Below are 25,338 nucleotides of genomic sequence, written 5' to 3'. Positions count from 1 at the left end.
TTAAAATCTTAACAACATTTATAAGTCGTATTTCAAAATAGCATTAAAAATACTCTTTTATACAAATTATCATTTTTTCTACAAGTTCTATTTTAAATAGTATTCTTACATGCCTATTTACAACTTTAGCCATACTTGCAAAATCATGTTTCTTTTTTTCTGAAATATCATAGCTACTTTCTTAGCCTAATTAATTATAAGTCCGGTCGGTTAACCATTGTTAATGGGTCTTAAAGGATGCCTAATACCTTCCCTTTAGACTAATTGAACCCTTACCTAGAATCTTAAGTTTCGCAGACCTTAAACAGAGTTAACTTTAAGCATAACTTTAATAAATTTCAGGTGTCCTAATTCACCATAAATAATTAGGTGGCGACTCCTTAACAAACGAAAAAAAAATAGGAATCCCCAATATGTCGTACCTCTACTTTAACTCCCGGGTTAAAAAGGGGTGTGACAGCTTGGCGACTCCGCTGGGGAATCAATTAGGTTCTAACCATAACAGACTTAGTTTAAATAGGCTTTGTGTGTTTATTTGGAATCACTTTATTTATTTGTTAACTATTTTTTACATGCTATTAATTATTTGTTTGATATAAACTGTTTGTTTTGATATAAACTGTTTATGTGTTACTGCTTCGATAAATTGTCATTCCGTTCATATTTCCTCCACTTTTGGAAATCTCACACTATCACACGTACACGCGAGGTGTGCTTAGCGCACCCGCAAATTTCTTCGTAGAATCCAAATCTTAGGAGAGTTGGCGCGTGCGCGGGGGTGTCCGAATAACGGTGACCGCGTAGCCTTCTCACTCGAGTAGTCCACTCGGGAACCTTGCGTCTAGTAAACCCACTCCTAGTCAACCTAGGATAGAGCTAAACCAACACCTTTATTTAAGAGCATACATTTCATATCCTAGGAGGTTTAATGCCCTTGGTGTATTAAACCCATTAGACGACTTTACCCAAACGTCCAAGCGGGTTCACGACCCCGAGTGACACCAATCATACTTTATGTGCATGTTTGAAGGATAACTGTGCCTAAATATTGACTACTTGCTCTAATTAATTAAACTTTAGGAAGGAGGGAATGATTAACATTTCTATGACAGGTATGCATTTGCATCGGAGTGCAACAAATGACGAAGATCAAGGACATCGCAAAACGGAGCTGAAATTTAGAAATTAGGAAATTTTATTTAGATTAGGAAACACTTTACGTTGTATTCATTTGACGTGTAATAAATGTTATATTATTTTTTACTTTATTTTTTGAGAAATAGAATTTGTCTAATTAATTAAAAGCAACGGGATGACATATTATGGCACACTTTACCCTTCAAACAAACGCTAGGCCTACCTCTGGCACAAAGAGGTCACATGCATGTTAGGACACGTTGTTGCTTGATATGCTTGTTTGACAACTTGTTTGACTCTATTTGATGAATTATTTGCTACATGACTTACTTGACTTTACGTGATAATGACTTTACCTAGATATGTTCATGAGATTAACATCGTTTATACTGTATGTCTATTTTATCTTATTCCCGAACAGAGAGTTGATTCGTGTTGACGCTCGATGGCCGACCATCCTTACATCACGAGGTCAAAGACGTCATCGTTACCTGAACGTAGTTGGGCTGTCCAAGGAAATGAAATTACTATGTCTGATCCGGCCGCACCTGTTCCAACTGGTGTAGAAAACCTCGTGATCGCTAGCGATCCGCCTGAAACTTCTGAACATGGAACTGCTATTCAACGGGATGAACATATCGCCCGCCTGACTCAAGAAATTGAGAATCTACGTGGAGAACTAAATCGGGTTAGGGACTTGACCAATTTATCCATCACACTCCAAAATTCACCTTCTGAACCTAGCAATACCGCACCAGAACCACCTCGTTTCCCATCACTCGAATCCCCAGTTGCTGAGCATTTTCCTCCCCAAAACAATGCACCTACCAACAACAACTTACCTCCGATCACCCCCGCAAATCCACAAAATCCATCATCCGCCTATACTTCTCCGCAAAGTCAACCACCCACTTACACTAACTATACTCCTCCACAAAGTCAACCACCCATCTACACTGCTTATGCTACTCCTAATCCGCCACCCGTCAACCCACCAAATCAATCACTAGGTCATACTCCTTACATTCCTTTATCCACCAACACTAACCCACCACCTATAACTACTCCTCTAAACCCACCGAATCAACCACCTATAAACACCAATTACAACACACCACCTCTTGTCCAAAACACCCCCATCGTCCAAACTTATCCAACCCAGCATATACACGGGGCACACTTTGCCACCCCTAATGCACAATATGTTCCTCCAGTATACGCCACAGAAACACAAGCCTTTACCAATCCAGTAACGGTCAGGTTCCAACCCGAGGTAGATCAATACGAAGAAATGGAAAGGGATGCAAAGGCAGGGGCAGATAACATACTGCTAAAAGAAATCCACAGTCTCAAAGAAGCAATGAGGAACCTTCAAGTCGCTAGAGGAACTAAGAGTGTAGAATATGAGGATCTCTGTGTCCAACCTGACGTCGATTTACCCGTAGGCTACAAACCGCCAAAATTTGATACATTCAATGGAACAGGCGACCCTCATACACACTTAAGGGCTTATTGTGACAAACTGGTTGGAGTGGGCAGAGACCAGAGCATAAGGATGAAGCTCTTCATAAGAAGCTTATCTGGCGAAGCACTTACTTGGTATACACAACAGGATGTCCGTAAATGGCGTGGTTGGAGTGACATGGCGCAAGACTTTATGGACAGGTTCAGTTTTAACACCGATATCACACCAGATAGAGTTTACATGACTAAGTTAACCAGGAAGTCAACTGAGACGTTCCGCGAATATGCGTTACGTTGGAGGTCAGAAGCAGCCAGGGTTCAACCTCCGATGAATGATAGGGAAATGACTGCTACCTTCATTGAATGCCAGGCTGGCATATTTTACGAGAAAATGATAGGTATGATGGGACAAAAATTCACAGAAGTTGTTCGAATGGGAGAAGCCTTGGAAGAAGGAATCAAATCGGGGAAAATTCAGGATCTTATTGCTTTACAAGCAATGAACAAAGCTATACAATCTGGTTCTATCAACGGGATTAAAAAGAAGAAGGAAGATGTCGCTGCAGTCATGAACGCTCAAGGACATGAGCCGAGCCAAGCCATTCCATACTTTAACCACCCACAACAAACTTTCTACCCTTACCACTACCCTGAACCCTACCAAGCTCCACTACCTCCTTACCCCGTTTGCAACACCCAAGCAAACTACTACCAACCCCGAGCGCCTCCACATCAAAACCCACGTCCGTATAAACCCAACCAAGCTCCAGCTTACCAAAATCGACCGTATGCTGCACCTAGAGCTCGTCCAGACCTTGACACAAAAAACACTCGTAATTACACTCAGATCGCTGAACCCTTGGCTCAATTGTTCGAAAGAATGAAAGCAGCAGGCATAATACAACCGATTGAGGGAAGAATTCCCGAGCCTATCCCGAAATGGTTTGATGGTTCCAAACGCTGTGCATACCATTCTGGAGTTGCTGGGCACGCCACTGAAGATTGCTATGGGCTTAAAAACAAAATCGAAGCCCTGATTAAGGAAGGAGTAATCCAGCTCGCCGAAGCTAAGCCCAATGTGGTCAACAATCCTTTGCCTGCTCACGGAGGTGCCAAGATTTGAAGGAGTCCAGTGCGGAAGGGGTCATATCATCAACCTTTGTCGTTCCCGTGAACAATCCGAAGACAAACACACGTGGAGGTTACTGCTACAAGCTACTCACAGCATCGAGACACCTATCACACGAAGTGCCGAGCCAGGGGAAACTCTGAAGAATCGAACTTGTACTCCGTCCCTGATTTGCCAGAAGTCTTGGTAGACTGAACATGTAGTGAACTTTTATTTTTAAAGTCTCGAATCATGCTCAAAATTTTGTTTGTTTTGCTTCACCTTGTGGAAGCTTGAATTGCAAAACTATGAATGCATTTCTGATTTTCCTTAACCATCTATTTTCTACTTTATTTATCAAAACTGTCAACTCTACGATTGTGACATAAAATGTACGAATAGACAACATACATCCTGAGAGAGTGACAAACAAACTAGGGGACAAGACAAGATTCCACTCAAAAGAATTGAAATAGCCGATAGGTGATAACATAAGCCTGAAAGCTAGCAATCCAAAAAGAGATCAAACGACGACATTAGTTTGCAACCTTTCCTTTAACAACCAGTGCGAACTACGCTTGACCTGATTCCTCGGTGGATACGTAGGCAGCCCACATAGGGACTCGGTCATACTAGGTTAGAATTTTTCCCATTGGCATGCATACGAACTACGCTGACCTGATTCCTTTGGTGGGATACGTAGGCAGCCCACAAAGGGTTCGGTTGCTTTACAACAAAAAAAAAAAAAAAAAAAAAAAAAAAAAAAAACCAAAAAATCTTATCCGTACGAACTACGCTGACCTGATTCCCATGGGGGATACGTAGGCAGCCCACATAAGGTTCGGTTACGCTATAACAGAAAATCCAAAGTCCTTACACAAAGAAAACCACACAGAGCTTGATTCCCTCGGCGGGATTCATAGACTATTAACATACAGATCCGTCACACCTAGATAAAATCCAACAAAATCTTTTACCACTTATATAGCAGAACTACGCCGACCTGATTCCCTTGGTGGGATACGTAGGCAATCCACATCGGGTTCGGTCCCTTTATTAGAAAACTCAGACCACTTTATGTATTTTACGAACTACGTTCTGACCTGATTCCTTGGCGGATACGTAGGCAACCTATATAAGGTTCGGTCACACCACAACATAAATTTAGCATATTCTTCTGAACCCAAAACTGGGGCATATTTTGGAAAAGATATAGACGAAAGAACGGTTGGACATCGACAAGATTTAGGCTATCAGACAGGAAGTATTATAGACCAATTACTTTAGAAGCGTCACAATCTAAAGTTGGCAGAATATTTTACAACTTATATATGTATACGTTTACATATATATATCTTTCCTTACATACATACATTTACATATACATATTTCACAACCTATATACATATAGTTACATTTTTATATACATATACTTACATACCTACCTTTCAAATCAAATACTTTCGTGCAATTATTTCACTATTGTTCACCTACCGAGGTTTGAACGGAGATCACGAGATCCAAACAAACAAGACGAATGGAACGCCAACAGCGTCAAGCTCCGAGCCAACACGAATCAACTTCCCCCTCCCAAACTAAGAATTTTTCTTTGAGTGCAGGAATCAAGAGACCGCGAGATCAAAAGTCAAGTCTATCACAACCAAAAAGCATCATCTGGCTCAATATGGCCTCGCCTCAAAAGCCAAACGGCTTTATTTCTAACTTTATCTTTAATTTTATTTTATCAGAACAACTTTATGACTTCATTAACGAATATACCTGTTTTGCAGGTTAAAGACGAATCAAATCAGGATTACGCGTCATTAATTCAGCCTGTCGCGATACCGTCAACATCATCAGCCGAACGGCTACACTTTTACTTTACCCCTACGTTATCCATTACTTTATCATTCACTTTACCTACTTTAACCACTTTACCCTGAACTCTACAGGAATCAACATCAAAATCTCCGAAGACAACCGGAGACATCATACAACTTCACCCTGGACTTTACGGGAATCATTATCGAATCTCCGAAGACAACTGGAGATGTCATATCATCAAGTCTCCGAAGACAACCGGGGGCATCATTCGGCTCTACAGCCTCACATGCATAAGCCATACGGCTACATTTTGACATTACTCTCTACTTTATCATTTACTTTACCAACTTTACCCTGAACTTTACAGGAATTATCATTGAGCCTCCGAAGACAACCGGAGACATCATCCACTTTACAACTTTATCCTGGACTTTACGGGAATCAGCATCAAATCTCCGAAGACAACCGGAGAGATATCATCAAGTCTTCGAAGACAACCGGAGACATCGCATGGCCACACGGCCTCATACGCATAAGCCAGACGGCTACACTACGACTTTACCCTCTACTTTATCATTTACTTTACCAACTTTAACAACTTTACCCTGAACTTTACAGGAATTATCATTGAGCCTCCGAAGACAACCGGAGACATCATACACTTTACGACTTTACCCCGGACTGTACAAGAGTCTGCATTAAATCTCCGAAGACAACCGGAGACATATCATCAAGTCCCCGAAGACAACCGGAGACATCGCATGGCTACACGACCTCACCTGCATAAGCCAAACGGCTATACACCTACTTTACTCCTTACTTCATTTCTTTATTTCATCATCTACTTTACCTACTTTAACGAATTTACCTTAAATTTCGCAGATATCATTTATCATCGAGTCCCGGAAGACAGCCGGAGGCCCTATCACTATCATCTTCAACTGCAACTAGATAATTTATCACATCCTCGGCATACGCCTCACACATTCATTCAAGTCCCTGAAGACAATCAGAGACAACATTAGCCACACGGCTTCACTTTCATTCCCACGCTCATATTTACTGTCATTTTACACTCTTCACAATTTTACACTTTCAACTCTATTACTAATTTTGACATGAATTTCAGTTTTGGCAGAAAATACAACCTGCAGGGACGCAACACAACGTGGAACTTTATCTTACGCAGTGAACTGGGGCAAACATGCTGAAGAGGAATACCAAACTCACAAGCAAAGGTCACGGATATATTCTCGAACTCGATTCCGCCTATGTCCACAAACACGTGATACATAGGTTAATTTCTTTTTCACATCCTCCGCTAAAACTCTACTAAATCTACTCTTTTTACAATCTCATATTCCTTTCTACACCCCCAGCGTCTCCATAACTCAACACTGGGACATTTTTTTGAAAATTTACATCGTGTCTAGTAGAGTCCTACTTAAAGGTGTGTTGCGTGCCACATTTATAATTAGGAGGCTATAAGCATATGTTTCATTCTTGAACGTTCTCGTCACCTGTCTACAACCCCCGCAAGATTATGAATCCCCAAAACTTTCGAACTACACATGGCCTGATTCTCGTGCAGCCCGAGATATGTAGGCAACTCGAAACTGAGATTCGGCCATAATTTTCCATAATTCCTTCGGTCCGCATAATATTTTCTGTCAATTCTTCTAAACCGTACTTTTTTACAAACTCATATTCGTCGGTCCAAACAAAATTGGCTACTACGTCAACTTCTTCGCCCGAAGATTCTTACATCATCTCCGGTCGAAGAGGGGCATCTGTTGACACCCAATTTTGTCCCTCTTTTATTTAATTTACTCGAGTTTCTAAATTTATCGACGAGCTAAATACTTTATTTTCACTACTATTATTTTCGCTATTTTTTTACGAGCATTACTTTATCACAAATTTTAAATGTTCGTCATCGTTTCGTTTTCGGGTTTGGACTCGTTAAATTAATTACAAGACAACACTTTGCAAAATATATATTTTTTTTTACATATTAATTATTTATCATCTTTACCAGTTATTAAATTAGAAGCCCAAGAATAATTAAATAGCGGAGGAAGGATCAACAATTTTCAGCCAAATTAATGGCCCAAAATACCAATACAATATTATTTCCCTACCTAAATAAACAACCCACATTTTTATACCCAACCCACATTTTTCAACCCATATTTAAATTAATGGGCCAGCCCAAACGGACCAGCCCATTACTCTAAAATATCCGGATCAGCCCACTACATTTACATGACCCGACCCAACCCAATTCCTAAAAAACCTAACCCTTCCGCTTCCTTCATCATCATCTCCTCCTTTCTCTCCTTCACCCCTACCCCTTTCTCTCTCTCTCTTCTCCACCTTCATCTCCGCCGTTCCTCCGTTCTCTCTCTCGCTCAATCTCACGCTCCCCTCCCACGTTACTCTCCACCTTCATCTCTGTCACCTCCACCTTTCTTTGTCCCCCACGCCTGTCCTTCACTCTCCTCCTCGTCTCCATCTCGCCTCCATCTCCCACGTTCTTCCCACCTCTTCTCTGCCATCCCTCGCTGCTCCACTTATCCTTGTCTCCCTCACGTGCTCCCTCTGCACTTCCACCACGCCTGTCCCCCGCTCCTCTTCCTCTTCCATTTAAACCCTAATCACAATACTATAAATAATCCTAATTTGGGGAAGAGATAGGGGGGATTTTTTGGAATGGTTTATTTTTAGGAACAAAAGATAGAAAAACGAAGGATCTAGAACCAAATTTCCCTACAAAACCCAAGTTTAATCATCGAATATAGGAGATTCCAAGAAAGCAGCCAACGATTACTCTATCTGTTTGGTTGAAAACTTTAGTTTCTTTAAACGATTTTGAGGTTCGCTCCTGTTCGAGTCTATTCATAACGAGAGTGTAGGTTCGACGACTTCGACGCCTCACTTCACTGCACCACAAACAGGTAAACTTCGATATAATTGTCACTCGTGATCTTTAATTTCTGCTTGTTCAAGATTTTTGGTTTATACTGCTATATGTTAGTGATTATGTAGTTTCGTTGTCGTCGCGTTATTCGTTTGACGTTTGGGAGCTGTTAGGATAGAATAACAATCGCTAATAGACGGATTTGAAAGACATATACTGTGGTTGGGATCATGAGACTGAATTTCCAGGACGTAGCATCTATTAAAATCGGATATACATAGGATATACAATGAGTTGTCAAGACAAGAAGAAGATATACATTCGATATACATCTGATATACACACTACTGTGTGTATATCCTAGGTATATTACATACCCGATTAGAACAGGCCAGCATTGTTTCCCTCTTGCTTTTTTTTTAGTAAGATACCCGTCATAAATGTAATCTGTTTGGGTGGATATGATGAACTGATAATAGGACATGTCGATGTTGGTTTCTGAATTCTGTTTGGCCCCTGTTCTGTTTCGTCATTTCCCAATTCTGTTGTCAATGTAGGTGTTTAGTAGTTCAGTTGTCGCAGTTTAACAGTGGATAGCATCTATATGTTATTGTCTCATTTTAATTCAGTCTAATCTGAGTTTATTAGTATTTAGATGTTCGTATGAGCTCGTGTTTGGATGATTAAGTCGAGATGATTTGGTGTTCAAAATCAGTTGATCTCCCTCAAATGCTTATCTTTTCATAATCCTATCTTGAGCCTAACCTCTTTTATGTTCAGTGTACATGTTCAAATTCTATGAGCCTAGGAGGAGTCTGAATTTATTTAATGTGCTACTTTATTGTGAACTCGTTGCTATCATTTGCTTGACTGTGCTTGTATCTAGTTCCCTTCAGCATGACAATTCTTCTCCCTTAGTCTGTGGTCCCTTCATTTGTTTGTATCTTGCATGCTTGAGTATGGTGTGGAACCATATCTGAATGCCTCTCCTATAATGTCTTTATCACACCTGACCTTTGCATCCACTTGCCTGCTAATTGGACTGTTTTAGAAAACATGTTGACACCTATACTGCCGAGAACTTGACCTGGTGAGAAATATGGCTTCAGCAGTTATTGACGACAGCAGCCCTCTCACTGGGTCTGAATTTGTTTCAATGGGAGTTTCAGTCTATTTATAAGTTGATGTTTTTTCATAGTGTCTTCAATCTCTCGTTTGGGCTGAAATCTGTTGAATCTGTTTTCGTATTGTTTTCATAACAGCCCTCTTGTTTGGTCTGAAATCTGTCTTCCCTGGTTTTCTGTCATGTGTAACAAGGTTTGCCATTCTAAAATTATTATTCTGTCGCTTTAAAATCAGTGAGTACACTTCATCTTCATTTCTAGTTACGCTTTGGCCTCGAGTTTCTTTTCCGATAAAGTGTGAACTTCATGATTACTATTTCATGCGAGTATGTTGGGGTATTCTCTCTTATCTATGATTGAAGGTGTTGGGTCATATATTTTTAGCTTTAACAGTCGTTTGTCATCATGAATTATTTCTTAGAGTCACGCTTGTTCTTCTGTCCCAATGGAATCTTCAGTTATGCTCGTTGTTTTATTTAAAGGAATTTGATGGTTTGGCATGCTTCTTTAAAGCTTCTCCTAAGAATTATGGGTTGATCAACTTTAAGAATGTCTTCTTCTTCTTTGTAATATGATTTGAGTGTGTTAAATTCAATATTCGCATCTGGCCTAAGCTGAATTCTGAGGCAATTCGAGGGAATATTGCTATTGTGTTTGTTTCAATTTTGTTATCATAGTGGCTGCTATGAGTTGCTATATTCTTGACCGTTTACACCGCCATGGTTTTTGAGCTTAATAATTGCTGTTTTCCTAAGGATTGGACCGTATGCATCTGAAGCTCCACAATACTTTCTTTCTCCTTCCCCCCCTTTTTTTTGATGGATTATGTATAAATATACATAAGATATGCCAAATATACAGAGCGTATACATAATCCACTGATTTGCTTTGAATTGTATCTTGCATGTTTGACTTTGTTTATTGATCGTATGTTAATCTTTTCTTTCTTTTTTTGTGCATGAACATCGCATACGAGTCCCTCGGACTCGTCATTCCTCCGCATTTGGTGTTGGGCTAAAGGCCCAACAAAACCTCCTCCTATATCAGCCCAATCTGCAGTCATACAAGAAAACAAATCTGGGCCAAAGCCCAATAAACAGAACAGCCTACAGCTTCATTATAAAGAAGGATATTGGGCCGAAGCCCAATAATGCCAACAGTTTGCAGCAATTAGGCCTAAATAAATGGGCCAGACCTATTTAACTTTCTCCTCTCTTCCTTCTTATTATTATATTTTATTTGCTTTGTATAACTAACATTTATGCTTGTTAATTAAGATAGACTTTAGTGACATTAAGGGTTTTAGTTTAGTTATGGGTAGTTAATTCCATAAAAAAAAAAAATTACATTCAACTCTATTTTCTAAATTGTTAATAGTATCTATAACATTTATTTGGAGTAATTGATTTTCAAAAATAACATGACTACATCTTTCGGCTAAGGGAATAATAACTTATGCTTATCATTTTAGAGATTTTAAACATAACAAATCTTACACTAACGTTAATTCATTCTACGAAATAAAAGCCAATTAGTTTTAACGGCTAGCTTTTTTTTACTTCAATTCTTTTCCAACACTTGAAACACGTATCTTGTTGAAACAACCTCAGTGTAACATATACATTTAAACTACTAGTCTTTATATGAAACCTTAAAAAATTATTTAACATTAATCTTACAATAACTCTTTTAATTTGTGAGTTGGTATAGCTCACTTTTCTCCAAATATATATAAACATCACATATTCCGCTTCTTTTAGTTTATTTTAACTAAATTTTTACACAAATTATTGTGTTTTCTACAAGTATTATTTTAAACAACATTATTACACTTTCGTTTAAAATCTTAACAACATTTATAAGTCGTATTTCAAAATAGCATTAAAAATACTCTTTTATACAAATTATCATTTTTTCTACAAGTTCTATTTTAAATAGTATTCTTACATGCCTATTTACAACTTTAGCCATACTTGCAAAATCATGTTTCTTTTTTTCTGAAATATCATAGCTACTTTCTTAGCCTAATTAATTATAAGTCCGGTCGGTTAACCATTGTTAATGGGTCTTAAAGGATGCCTAATACCTTCCCTTTAGACTAATTGAACCCTTACCTAGAATCTTAAGTTTCGCAGACCTTAAACAGAGTTAACTTTAAGCATAACTTTAATAAATTTCAGGTGTCCTAATTCACCATAAATAATTAGGTGGCGACTCCTTAACAAACGAAAAAAAATAGGAATCCCCAATATGTCGTACCTCTACTTTAACTCCCGGGTTAAAAAGGGGTGTGACACTAGCTATGTAAAACAGGTTTGTCATTTTGTTACTTGCACAAGATCATGCCACGGAAAATCTATTTCAGTCTAGAGTAGGCCATTCTGAGATCAAGAACATAGATCCACTTTCTCAGAGGTTTTATGTTTTCAGGATATCAGTTTAAACTGTTAAAGCAGAAGTCGTATGCTTTTGTAGGCATGTCGTGATCTTGAGACATTTCACTCCTTCAAATTTTTGTTCATACGAGACATTCCTTTCTTTCAATGGATCTTGAATCTAAAATGTCTGTTGTTATTAGGTATTTACATGGAAATTTACATTCTATCTTGCTCATTGGAATGTTTTTCATAGTGCCAGATTTTTCTACATATGGTAAACAAGACTGTAATTGAATTAATTCTCCATAAAAGATTAATCTCCTTGTTCTGGTTCTAGGAGAACAAATGCACAGTGCTAAATTGGCCCCTGACAACAACTATTGTGATTTTGAGGAGCATCACTGATATCATATACTTAATGCACATCCTTCTTCAGGTAACAGTTCCCACTTCTCTCTGCAGAATCCTTTTTTCTCTCTGATTAGCAACACCAATTTACCTGTGCACTATTATTTGCGCACTGTTGAAGCGTGTGACCATCTCATCTAAAAGCTTAAGTTGTTAGAGAGAGTACACTTTTATTTACTTAATTATATTCTCAACACGCCCCCTCACGTACGGGCCCGATTCTTTTTTTTTTTTTTCATGGGCCAATCGCGTGATTTTTTTTTTTGATCATGGGTGGCGGTGAGATTCGATCCCAGGACCTCTGGCTCTGATACCATGTTGAAGTGTGTGACCATCTCATCTAAAAACTTAAGCTATTAGAGAGAGCACACTTTTATTTACTTAATTATATTCTCAACGCTTTTATTTACTTAATTATATTCTCAACACGCACCATATGAGATGTTATCTGGCCCTCTTTTTTTCCCGATGACTTGTCTGCATAACTGGCTTTTTTGGTTAATTTCTTGGTTGATTTTGCAATATATATTATTTTTCCAGAATGATACTTCTAGAATGACATTTTTATTCTTATGAAGATTAGAGCTATTCTTAATGTATTTATTGACAACTCACTTGCATCCCATTTAATGCTTACTAGTTAATAGATTTACAAAGCTGGTTGACCTTACTTTCGTTACTCCCACTTTCCTGCGTAGGGACAAGTGTTTGACACTCACTTTTTGTTCATCTTTTCTATTAATTGAATAATGTGCACTTATGTGATGTCAATTTTCTTGCAGTTCCGCTTAGCTTATGTTGCCCCTGAATCTAGGGTGGTGGGTGCAGGTGACCTGGTGGACCACCCTAAAAAGATCGCTATAAACTATCTCTTGGGATACTTTGCTATTGACTTCTTTATCATATTACCACTTCCTCAGGTAAATATGCCTTTCCTCTCTTCTGATTCTCTAACCTTCATATCTGTGTACTCCATAATTTTGATATGGTAGGACTCAATACTGATAGAATTAGTAATGAAAAGTTAGTTCTCCCGCATATCTCTTTGTGTACACCATGAACGTAATGACACCCACTTTTTAACAGATCGTAATAGGAAAACTATCTTTTGGTTTTATTGTAGCCAACCTGAACACCGGAGTTTAGTTGTTAGTAAAGTTAATTCCCTTGGTGCCTTTTTTCTTGTTGGTTTTGAGGCATAATTAATATACACACTATGTGCAGATCATCATGCTGTTGATTTTTCCCAAGGCTATTGCATCATCTGGGGCAAATTTCGCGGAGATTCTATGGAGGGCAGCTATACTACTCCAGTACATTACTAGGTTGTGCAGGTTTTTGCCTTTGCTAGCTGGCCAGTCTCCAAGTGGTTTTATATTTGAGTCAGCATGGACAATTTTTTTCACAAATCTTCTCACTTTTGTTTTATCAAGCCATGTGGTGGGATCATGCTGGTATCTTTTTGGTTTACAGGTGAAAACTTGTTCTTCACAGTACTTAGTTCTATTCTTACTTCAATTAACTACGTCTTTTCTTTATGGTATAGCCATTACTTTTGCTTCTTAGTACACTTCTGAGGCTAGAGGGGTTTGTGGGTCTGTGTGAAACAAACATATTGAAAATTTTGAACTGCTTTCTACCAGTTGCTTTGTCCTTGTTTTCAAAATCATCTTCTGTTTTAACTTTTTTTCTCCATCTCTAGAGGGTGAATCAATGTCTTCGAGATGCTTGTCGTGGATCAAACATAGCGAGGTGTATGGATTTTATAGACTGTGGTCATGGCAATGATTACAGAAAGTTTAGGTCGGATACAACATGGGATCAGTGGAAGAACAATTCTGAAGCAGTTGCTTGTTTTACTAATGGTGTTTTTGACTATGGAATCTATAAACAAGCTGTTAATCTAACCACTGAAAAGAGTGTTGTCATAAGATATGTGTACTCATTGTTTTGGGGCTTCCAGGTACCTTTACCAGTCTTCATGATTGTGGGCGTGTGATCTGCATATTTCTAATACCAGCTGTATTTAAAAAAAGAATTTTGTATTACATGCTGTAGTGGATCAATGTATGTTTGCTGCGGAGCTCTTGATAAATCTCTATAACATCAGATTTAAGTAAGAGTACTAAATAAAAAAATTGACGTACAAGGATCCAGTACTAAATAAGATACCAGTACTTCAAAAAAAAAAATTGGTCCAAAGGAAAAGTACTATTTTATATGTATTAGCTTTGCAAAATACACATACAAGGATCCATTTACATTCATGACTAACTACAACATGTAGAGGAGGGGGTTTGGCTCACATTGCATAGTAAGTTGTTCAGATATTGTCATACCTTTACTCATGTTTTGAAACTAGGGCAAGGAAGGAAAGGAATAGGAAACTTCAAATAGGAAAAATAGCATGGTCGTCTTCTGTTGGGATGTACTATTAAATCTAAATTGGGTTTTATACTTTTATCTACTAAACAACTACGAAAAGCTGTATGTGAATGTCTTTGCAGTGGACTAAAGTTTACCAAAGATGATGAGAACGTGAACTGACAACCATTTATACGTTGGAGAGATCGTTTCTTATTTTATGCGAAAGCTTATAAAGTACATCGAAATTAAATCAAACAAGGGATAGAAAATTACCTTCCTTTCATACAATATTTGGTATTAATTTTTATAATTAAGGTACTCAATTTTTAAAAGGAATACCGAAATAGCGAATGCCATACTGTAATACATGATTATACACAATACACATAAATTATATTATTAGATAGATTATAATATACTTTATTGGCTGTCGTCTGCCTTTACTCTTTAGGGTTTTATACAAAAGTTTGACCTTCAGAGTTCAGACTTCTTTGATACTCTTGACTATCGAGTGTTGAATACATGTTGAACACTCGTTAGAATGATGTCAATTTCTGCAACTGTTTAAAGGATGTCAAAAGTTGATGTTATTGCTGGTTTTCCTGTTGCTCTCATTTATGAACCAAAATTGGCTAAAAATCCTATTCATTATGTGCTAAATGATTAGGTCTGTAAGGCTCCAAGCCAAACAAACTGAAGTTACTGAACCACACAAATCTAAAAACCAAAAAGAGAGAACTGAATTCTACCAAATTTAATTCGGTATTATGGTATTGATATAACATTTTTAAAAAATCTAAAATCGAAAATACTGAATCTTTGTAACCGCTCTGAGCTGATCAATGAACAATCCTATTACCTATTTCTTGCTAGTTTCTTCGAGGGCTAAACTTGTAGTGCCACGACAGTTTGCTCTTCTGCTTCTACTCTTTTTCTCTCAATCTTGCAATCTTTATCCTTTCCTACATAATTAAAGTAATCAAGTGGTAAACTTATCTCAAACATTAGAAACCCAACTTTGATTGATCATATCTGGCACAACAAAATCAATACATTTTCATCTTATCATGAGTCAACCCAGGATTTCTATACATTGCATTCATATAGTTACTTGTGTCACTTAGTATGGAAATTATACTTCTGACTGTATTTCCAAATTGTGTTTGACAAAGCAAATTAGTACACTAGCTGGCAATCAAGTCCCGAGTTATTTTTTGTGGGAAGTTATTTTCACAATGGCTACAATCGGAATGGGACTCGTGCTTTTTGCCCTCCTGGTTGGAAATATGCAAAACTTTCTGCAGTCTCTAGATCGCAGGTACAAAGTTTTACTATTCTAACTAAACAAATTCAGTATTTGTATATGCCAGGGAGACTTATTTTTAAAGGGACATACTTGATGCTTGTGGAAATCATGATTGCTATTATATATTTAGCCTTTTCAGGGAATACTGACAGTTAACTGAAGAAATATATTGGGTGGGCGAGTAACTATATTAGTCTTCCATAAGAGTTATGCGCAAGTACCTTGTAACTATTTCTCTCAACTGAAACATGAAGCCTTTGCCTCTTCTCAGGAAAAAAAGATCAGTTATGTGTCAGAAATTGAAAGTGAAATACTTGGAGGAATATTTTTGGATACCAAAACTATTTGGTTGTGTGGAAATTTTGGGACATTTTCTCCAATCTTACTTTATAACATGATAAAAATTTCTTACTTGGATGTAATTGTTAGATTGTTAGTATGTCTTTGTGGTGATTGTGCACCACTTTTTGTGCAATATCTGCAGGAGGTTAGAAATGTCTCTGAGACGTCGTGATGTTGAACAATGGATGAGCCATAGACGCTTGCCAGTAGCATTGAGAAGGTAGCCTTGATGCTCTTTTTTCTTGACACCCAACTTCTATAGTCTGAGTGTTTTCTTCTCCTTAACATACTTGTATAGATTGATTGCATCCCTGGGTCGAGTGCACGCCTGATCTGTTATTCATCCTCCTATCTCGCACCTACCTTCATAACTCATTTATTCTGGATCCAGGTCGAAGCTTGAAGTGTTTGACTTGAAGTTTCTGCTTGATTTAACTTTGTTTTCGACTCTGCATTCCACTGATTAGGATCATAGTTAAAGAATTTCTAAGATCTATTAATTTACCTCAATGAGGCCTTAAGTCCTGAATACTTAGTTATGTGGGATGCAAGTACAGAGGAAGCTCAAATTAAGTATATTTCTAATTGATTGTTTTGATATAAATTTTAGTGTTATGAGATGTTACATAGTTATTAGTTCTCTAGAATATTTAACTAAGTTAATAGTGCCAATTAATTTTTAATTATATCCCTGACAGTCCTCTCTTGTAAGTGAGTCTTGGAGTTGGATGTCTAAATATACTCCATATTTGCTTAACTTAACTAGAGTTGAATTTTGAGAATTGACATTTAAAGATTTTCATAACCTTGTGAGGGTTAAAGTTCCTTCTTCCGTACCCATGCACTTATTCCTAAGTGCACTTGTCTTGTTCTCCTTCTCTTCTCCTGCATCCTAAGTGTTACACGCATTGCAGCTTGTTGGACAAGCATCACTCAGCTTATCTTACAAAGTCCGAAGAAGCCTTTTTCTTTTATCCTTTATTAGTACTGTATTCTGACAAAGTAGTTAAAATGGCAGAAAATATTGTTTAGACGGACTTCTATTGAAAGTGACCCTACTTAATTACAAGTTAAGTCTTTCTTGGCTGGGATTTTGTTTCTAGCTTTACAATTTTGCTAAGAGTGTAAATTTTTCCATATACTACCCTTTCTTGTTATTTTTAATTATTGGAAGAATGATTTTCAGGATTATTTCTTGTTGAATAAGTTACAACTACCTGGAAATTTTCTTTAGCAACTTAGTCTTCTAAGTGCCTGCTGAATTGTATAACAGTCCTTCATATGTCCTCTTTCATGACCTTGACTTACGTTGCACTATATGAAAATACAGTGTTAATCAGAATCAGTTTACCGCCCAGAAAGAGATATTGTCTTTTCCATTTTTCTGTTACTCCAGCCATTTTCTGTAACTTTAACTTTTTGCACTCAACAGAAGACCCAAATAGCTAGTTGGTGGGGAAACAACTTGCCAGTCCAGTTTATCAGCAAGTGCTGAAACTTCCTGCAATTGGTTCACAGAGAACATAATACTCTTCCCCCAATTTACTTTTAGGCCATACAGTGCTTCAGAACCAGTTGGTATCAGGCTTAAATGCCTTTTTTATTCCACACTACATCACATAATACTAATGTATCATTAGCATACAATAGATGTGAGATTTCCATCGTGTTGGACCTGCTGCTAGCTACTTTAGAACCCTTACCCAACCATTATGACGGGCTATTCTTATCATTCTGCTGAATCCCTCCATGACCAAGAGGAACACAAAAAGAGACAAAGGGTCTCCTTGTTTGAAACCCCTTTGTGAAGGGAAGAAGTGCACTGGAAAATCATTAACCAATACTAAATATCTTACTCTGCTGATTCAAAAGAATATCCATTTGATCCATTTCCTTAAGGAGATTGAGTAGGTCATATGCGGATATGCGTTCTCAATATCCAACTTGCATAGAATTCCAAGCTGTACACAATTTAACCTGGTACCTGCACACTCATTAGCTATAAGGGAAGCATCCATTATCTGCCTCCCATTAATGAAATTTATCTGATATTATCAACCAACTTGTGTATCACCTTCTTCAATCTTTCAGTCAAAAGTTTGAAAATGATTTTGTAAACATTGGACCACCCTTTCCACTTCCGAGTCTTGGGTAGCTATTAATTCTCTAATGATATTAAGAGTAACAAAGAATGTATGGATGAAACTATTGTATTATTTGGGAACTTAGTAACGAACTGCATCTCTACTTCTAAGTGAACGACCATGAGATAGATTATTGTTAGGAGATCTGTAAGGCGAGGGAGATTTCCTAAATGGACCACAGTGAAGCCTCCTTTTAGTTGTTCTAGAAATATAGAAGAGGCTGTTATTGTATTTCTTTTGTCCTTGCAAATTAAAGCACCAGTATTATGATCAATATTAATCCAACATGATAAACTATCCATTCTCCTTACTGTACTACAAGAAAACCTAAAGGCATGATCCTCTCCCCTGTAGGCAAGTTCGAGAGGCAGAGAGATATAATTGGGCCGCTACCAGAGGGGTCAATGAAGAAATGCTATTAGAGAATCTTCCCGAAGACCTTCAAAGAGATATACGGAGATATCTTTTTAAATTCATCAAAAAGGTGAATTCCGACTGGACTATTATTTGGATCATTTATATTCTATCTATTCTTTTATTCCTCATGCTTTTTATAGACAAGCTCACTTGCAGTACATATATTGTGATTAGAACCATTGGGTCTAGCCAATCAAGGTCTGGTTTCTGAAACATTTCATTTTTGTGTGAATTTTAGTTTAACCAAATTGAACAGATAGGAAAAAGGGGCTTTCCTGGTTTGGGTTAGATTTAAGCTGTTTAGCCTTCCTTCTGCATGGAAGAGATTCATTGATTGGAAGATTGGAACTTGTAACATCAGGCTACTTTGCCCTAATGCTTGGTATCAGTGCAGACTTAGCTAAAGAGAGGGCACAATGGAAGTAAAAGATCCATATAGGTGATAATTATTAGTTGAGGATAGATTTTAGATTTGTTAGATAACTTATATTACTAATATATATATATATATATATATATAAACTTATTTCTCACTTTATTTTTTTAATTATGATGATGATATGAAATGAGCTTAAATGAAGAATTGCGGATTCATATAGCCAACCCCAATTTCTTTGGGACTGAGGCATAGTTATTGTTTGTAAAGAAATGGGAACAAAAGATGCTAAAAATGTTTAGGGACAAATTTAGAAGGGACAAATACATGGCAGCTTGGGATCGGATCGAGTAGGGGTCTGTATAAAGCAGGTTTGGTGTAGGGTTAAGGAATGGTTTTGTTTTCAGTACATTAAGATGCACTTCGTTTTATCTGTGCAAATTTTAATTTGTCTACTTATTTAGATCAGATAAATGTTGATCTCTTCCTTCAACAACTTCAATTGGTAGTAAGTGGCTCTTTATATTGAACATATTATCCTTGATGCTTTTTCATGACTTTCGCATTACGTTATTGATTTGCAGGTTCGAATATTCACACTTCTAGATGAACCCATCATAGATGCCATCTGTGAGAGATTGAGACAGAAAACATACATAGCAGGAAGCAAAGTTTTATACCGTGGTGGTCTAGTTGACAAGATGGTTTTCGTAATTCGGGGCAAGATGGAAAGCATTGGAGAAGATGGGAACGTAGCCTCCTTGTGTGAAGGGGATGTCTGTGGGGAAGAACTCCTCACATGGTGCCTTGAGCATTCTTCTATAAACAGAGGTGATTACAGATCTTTTAAAGACTGTCTTGTGAGTGCATTCATATTTGGCATATATGCATGATATGGTGTTGGCTCTAAAATTTTATTACTAGCATGACAATGTTCAATGGTGCGATGATAAAAAAATGTCAAAGCTTTTGCTGCGACTAATCAGACTAGCAAAGCACACTAATCGTTTCAAATAATTATGCGAACAGATAGATCATTCCATGAGAATTACCAAATCTTCAATTAATTTCCATTGTTGAGATATCGAATGTAGAAGGGCTTAAGACTAAAAGGGAAAGTAACTAATAAAACTAAATAGTAGAACACTCGGTACAAAGTTATAGAGAAAACTCAGAAAAGACGATTGTAGGGATGTACTTTCAGTAACATTTGAACAAGAGTCTTTTATCAAGTACTATGAGTTAACCTTAACCAAATGAAAGGACTCCTTAATTACAATGTTCCCTACTCAATTAAGATTATCTAAGTTGAATCTAAACTTTGAGGATTCGCTCTCGCATTTTATACTGGTTCAATTCAAGGTGCAATAAACTTTGTAGATTTCCAGTTTGTTTTCCTCTTGGTTTCGACTCAAACTGATCATATAATTCCTTAAGTCTCTTCTCAATTTCTCTTATTATATTTGTGGTATGCATGATAGTTAGTCTAAACATTACTCATAGACCAGTACTCAAGGAAGATGAGTTAAGGTGTATCAAAGAAGTATTAACAAATGAAATTTACAAACGGATGAAGGTAATATGTCAGGTAAATACAGGCTAGACCTATGGAGCAAGTCTGGAAGCTGTGAAAGGGTATGCACAGTGTCAAAGAAGTATTAACAGAATTCTTATCTATTGATGATTATGGCTGAAATTTCAAATCTTTGTCTCTCAGTAAAAGATTAGCATTGCAATGTATGAAAGGAAGTGTAGGCTTACTTTAAGTTCTAGCATCCAAAGTACCATTTAGCTGCAGTCCTATTCAAATGTTGGATTGTTATGCGCATTCAAAAGCTATAGCACCCTAGTAGACAACTGAATGCAGATTTAAGTGCCAAATTCAACATTTTTCTGTGCTGGAACAAGTAACATTCTTACCACAAGTGTTCATCAGGTTGTGATTACTTGATCCAGATGGAGCAGTAATTGGGAGTGATGGTTGCACTAGAAGTTAATTAAGTATGCTGTTGCATGCAGCAAGTACTTCTGAGAAGTTTTTACTACCTCCTGCTTCTTTAGTTCCGTTTTTGTCTGTATATGTGATAATCAATTACAGTCAAAATATGGTCACTGAAGAACTTATGTCTTCCTTAGGGAACAGCTATTGTTTCTCGTTGTTATTTGGTCTTATACTAGGACAAATGTGTAGAAAATTAAGTCTGCAGGACCTAAGCATAATATAAACTTCCCTGGATTGATGTCTTCTTGTCTCGTGCTTGATATAAAGCCGATATACAAACTAGAAAATCAAATGTTTTCCCTCCTCTTTTCGTTTATCGTTTGGTACCGTAAGATCATATATGATTCACCAGGGTTGTGCCCTCTTACAACAGACTAGATAAACTTGAAATGTCAAAAGTTGGACTTTCGTGTTGAGAGGATGAACATTCAGTGATCATAAGGATGTCAGGGTCAATAAGCAGAAGTCTGCAATTTGATGGTTTTGATGTTAAGATAAATATTTGATTTGAACTTTCAATCAGCCTAATCATAGAGGTGACTTCCCCATTTAATGAAGTTGAGTCTTCACAATTTAGTGAAGATAATTGAAAACCATATGAAGAGCGGATAAAACTTTTTCTGCCTTCAGTCCAGCTTATCGAATGGGCTATCTAAAACTTTGATAAGCTCTGAATGATTTTCTAGTCTTGGAAGCGATAAAATTGCGAATGTGAAATACATGGTGCAACAATTTTATCGTCACTATTCGTTTTGTCCTTTCAGATGGGAAAAAGATCAGAATTCCTGGACACAGATTGCTGAGCAACAGACTGGTTAGGTGCCTGACAAATGTTGAAGCATTTATATTGCGAGCTTCAGATCTTGAAGAAGTCACTAATCTTTTTGCAAGATTCTTGCGGAGCCCACGTGTTCAAGGTGCCCTAAGGTAATTTAATTTATAACTACTGTATCTCCAATGCATTTATTTATTTATTTGGAAAAACACCCAAAACACATGGTGATAAATAAAATAATGTGGCATTAATCTTTTACAAATCTACTCGAAATATCAGTTCTGCCAAGTATAGGCATATGGAGTATAAGAAGATCAACTAGAAGGGCCTCTTTGGAGATGAAGGCTGCATTTGTTTTCATTAAGATTAAGACGTCTGAATCTGAATGCACATCTGAATATTAAGATGTTGCATCTAGATCTGAACACTAAATGATTTGGACTGTTTGTTTTTTCAACATCTGAATATGCATATTTTATTTATATTTAAACAATTAAACCTAATAAATATACAATTCACTAAAATAGTAATCAAATATAATAACATTGAAATATTAGTAGCAAAGTTTTGCACCCACATTCTTCAAGTTAAACAACCAAAGTGATTATGAAATTTGTCGTAATCCATATAGTATATGTTATATGTACACACTTTAACAAGAATCAAGTACAAACAATTTTCATAAGGCAATTACAAACTAATCGAAAGAATAAGTACTCTCAGTAGAAGAAAACACCAAACATACGGTCAAGGAGACAGGCTATTGAATTGAAACATTTCTTTGAGTCGAAAAACCTAGGGGTAAAAGTCCCAAACAACACAACTAATAAAACAAACATTTAGCTGCTCTGTGAAAATACCCTCATTAGGATCCATTAGCTCCCTCAAAAAACCTCGTTAGCTTCCTCTCAACAGACGTTTGATTTTCTTTCCAACCTTAAGTTAATACCGATTTGTTTGTTAATCTAAAAAAAAATTAGAGTCGACATGAGAGAGATTAATAGAAAGATAAAATAAAATCGGTCCAAAAAAGTTAAGCAATTCATCCAGACCCACAAATTTTTCAAACCCTTCATCTATTTTACTCTCTATCAAAGAACTCATTAACCAGAAGAAGTATAAATTTGACAAAATAATAGGCATAGAGTTGTAGAATTTTGCAACTTTTCAGTTAAAAGGTAGAAGAAATCACTGCCAGGGAGAAGAATGGCTTGTTGGGTTGATAGTTGAAGCAAAGAGAGAGAGAGAGGCGTAAAGTTTTTCTTCCGAAAATAAAAAATGAGTCTTTACCGACAAAGGAGGTGTGTTTTGACGTCTGAAGGAGATTCAGACTTTGTCCCAGGTCTGACCGAATAAGACATATTCAGATTAATTAAGAGGATTTTAAAATTAAAAAACAAATGCACTTAATGGGTTTGGATCTGAATGAATCAGATTCAGACTCCCATTAAGTGCAAACAAATAGGGCCGAAGTCAGATTTACATGTTTATGTTTCACAGTTATGTTGTAGTTCCAAGTCATTGGGGCTTAAGTCAAGTAATGTCACCGAGTAAAACCCATCCCGTTTCTTTCCACTTTCATTCCTGACCACCAGCAAAGCAATAATCTATATATGTATCATTCTGCAGGTGCAGAATTAGAGAAAGACAGACACTTAGTTTTAGGTAGTCAACCAGGCTTAGCTACCATAATTCTCCAACTCTCTTATTAGGGGTCGAGGTAGAAGCCCAGATACATAATTCTCCAACTCTCCTATCAGGGGCGGAGATAGATTGAAGACCGGGTACGAGTTTGACAGAACCTGATAACTTTTGTTCAAATGGTGTATTTCTTTTAAGAAATTCATTAAATATATACACATTAAATTTAGAACCCGGTTATTAACACTTGAAGTCGAAGGGGAGCCTTGGCGTAACTGGTAAAGTAGCTGTCATGTGACCAGGAGGTCACAGGTTTGAGCCGTGGAAACAGCCTCTTGCAGAAATGCAGGGTAAGGCTATGTACAAAAGACCCTTGTGGTCCGGCCCTTCTTCGGACCCTGCACATAGCGGGAGCTTAGTGCACCGGGCTGCCCTTTTTTTTTTTTTTTAATTAACACTCGAAGTCGTCGTTCTTAAATGAATTCATTTGAAATTATGGTTCCACCTGTCTCTTATATGTTCATCTTTTCCTTTGATGGGTGTTTTGTGTGGTCGGTAGGGGGGGAGGGGGTGGGGGGTGAGTGAGTAAGGGGAGATAATACAATGGATTTTTTTCGTGACTGATTGGGATGGAACCTTATGTGAACGAAAACGGTTTATGATGATATTTTTTAAGTTTGCATTCTTCTTGTTTCAAGCTCTTTTTTTTTTTTTTTTTTTTTTTTTAATATGGAAACTATTTAATAGTAGTCGAAATTGTTTCAGGTATGAATCTCCATATTGGCGAGGGCTGGCAGGAAGGCGGATACAGGTTGCCTGGAGATACAGGAAGAAACGTCAAAGCCGAGCTGACTCTTCCAGCCCCCAACACTAATATATTATCATTGTTAGTTATTTCTTCTGCAAAAGCTTAAATTCTTTTTTAGTCCGTATATTTATTTTTTTGTTTGTAGTAATATATATAGTACTTAGTTTCCAATCAAAACTCAGACTGAAATTTTGTATTGAATAACCCATATATTAACCCAAGAGTACAGTTTATAATGTTTGAAACGTTTTTTATGGAAAAAATATTAGTCTTTCATTAATGCCTAATATGTATGTATCAAGATGGATGATCTGATGTAAGACTCTGCTTTATTCTGTTTCTGTCTTTTGTTGAATCTCTATCACGGTTTGATAGATCATTTGATAAGCCAATGATTTTTTCCCGTGTTTCAGAATACGGTTAACCAACACCACATAGTCGAAGTGGTCTTTACAGTTGAAGAAAAATCAAAGTATACTAAGATAAAAAGATAGTAAAATCTTGGTATTTACTGATAATATAAAGTTCTCATACTATCAGTTTAATGTTTTTTCCAACTTACCAATAAATATAATACTTATAATAAAGGATTATATGTAACTATAAGTAATCTGATTGTATAAGTAACTTTAAATTGTTAGGTGCATAAATTAATCTCTAGCTAGACATAAAATGTTGTCTTCCTCTATCCTAAAATAGATATGGTGTACTATGATTGTACAACTAAATCTGCGACGCATAATTTCTGCTATATCTTTTTGGAGTATCCCAAAAAAAACGGAAAATGTCCAAAATAC

At 37.0% G+C, this 25,338-nt stretch overlaps 1 protein-coding gene across 7 annotated transcripts in view; it reads left to right on the top strand.

The window, feature by feature from the left end:
* Positions 1–24,702, top strand: part of LOC132632366 (probable cyclic nucleotide-gated ion channel 20, chloroplastic) — a 33,788-nt gene extending 9,086 nt beyond the window's left edge. For 4 of the 7 annotated variants that reach the window (XM_060348274.1, XM_060348271.1, XM_060348272.1 and 1 more), the window contains 10 exons: positions 12,293–12,391; positions 13,146–13,283; positions 13,588–13,836; positions 14,066–14,326; positions 15,903–16,048; positions 16,521–16,598; positions 18,877–19,006; positions 19,900–20,146; positions 22,082–22,244; positions 24,499–24,702. In XM_060348274.1, the coding sequence (XP_060204257.1) occupies positions 12,293–12,391; positions 13,146–13,283; positions 13,588–13,836; positions 14,066–14,326; positions 15,903–16,048; positions 16,521–16,598; positions 18,877–19,006; positions 19,900–20,146; positions 22,082–22,244; positions 24,499–24,607 (1,620 nt within the window). In that variant the 3' untranslated portion in view covers positions 24,608–24,702. The remainder of the gene's footprint in view (positions 1–12,292; positions 12,392–13,145; positions 13,284–13,587; positions 13,837–14,065; positions 14,327–15,902; positions 16,049–16,520; positions 16,599–18,876; positions 19,007–19,899; positions 20,147–22,081; positions 22,245–24,498) is intronic. The other 3 variants (XM_060348273.1, XM_060348276.1, XM_060348275.1) reach the window with 3 other exon arrangements.
* Positions 24,703–25,338: the final 636 nt, after the last annotated feature.

The sequence above is a fragment of the Lycium barbarum genome, chromosome 3, assembly GCF_019175385.1.
Source record: "Lycium barbarum isolate Lr01 chromosome 3, ASM1917538v2, whole genome shotgun sequence".
In the NCBI taxonomy this organism is placed as follows: Eukaryota; Viridiplantae; Streptophyta; class Magnoliopsida; order Solanales; family Solanaceae; genus Lycium; species Lycium barbarum.
The sequence above is the reverse complement of the archived record's forward strand: the minus strand, read 5'-3'. Positions and strand labels throughout refer to the sequence as shown.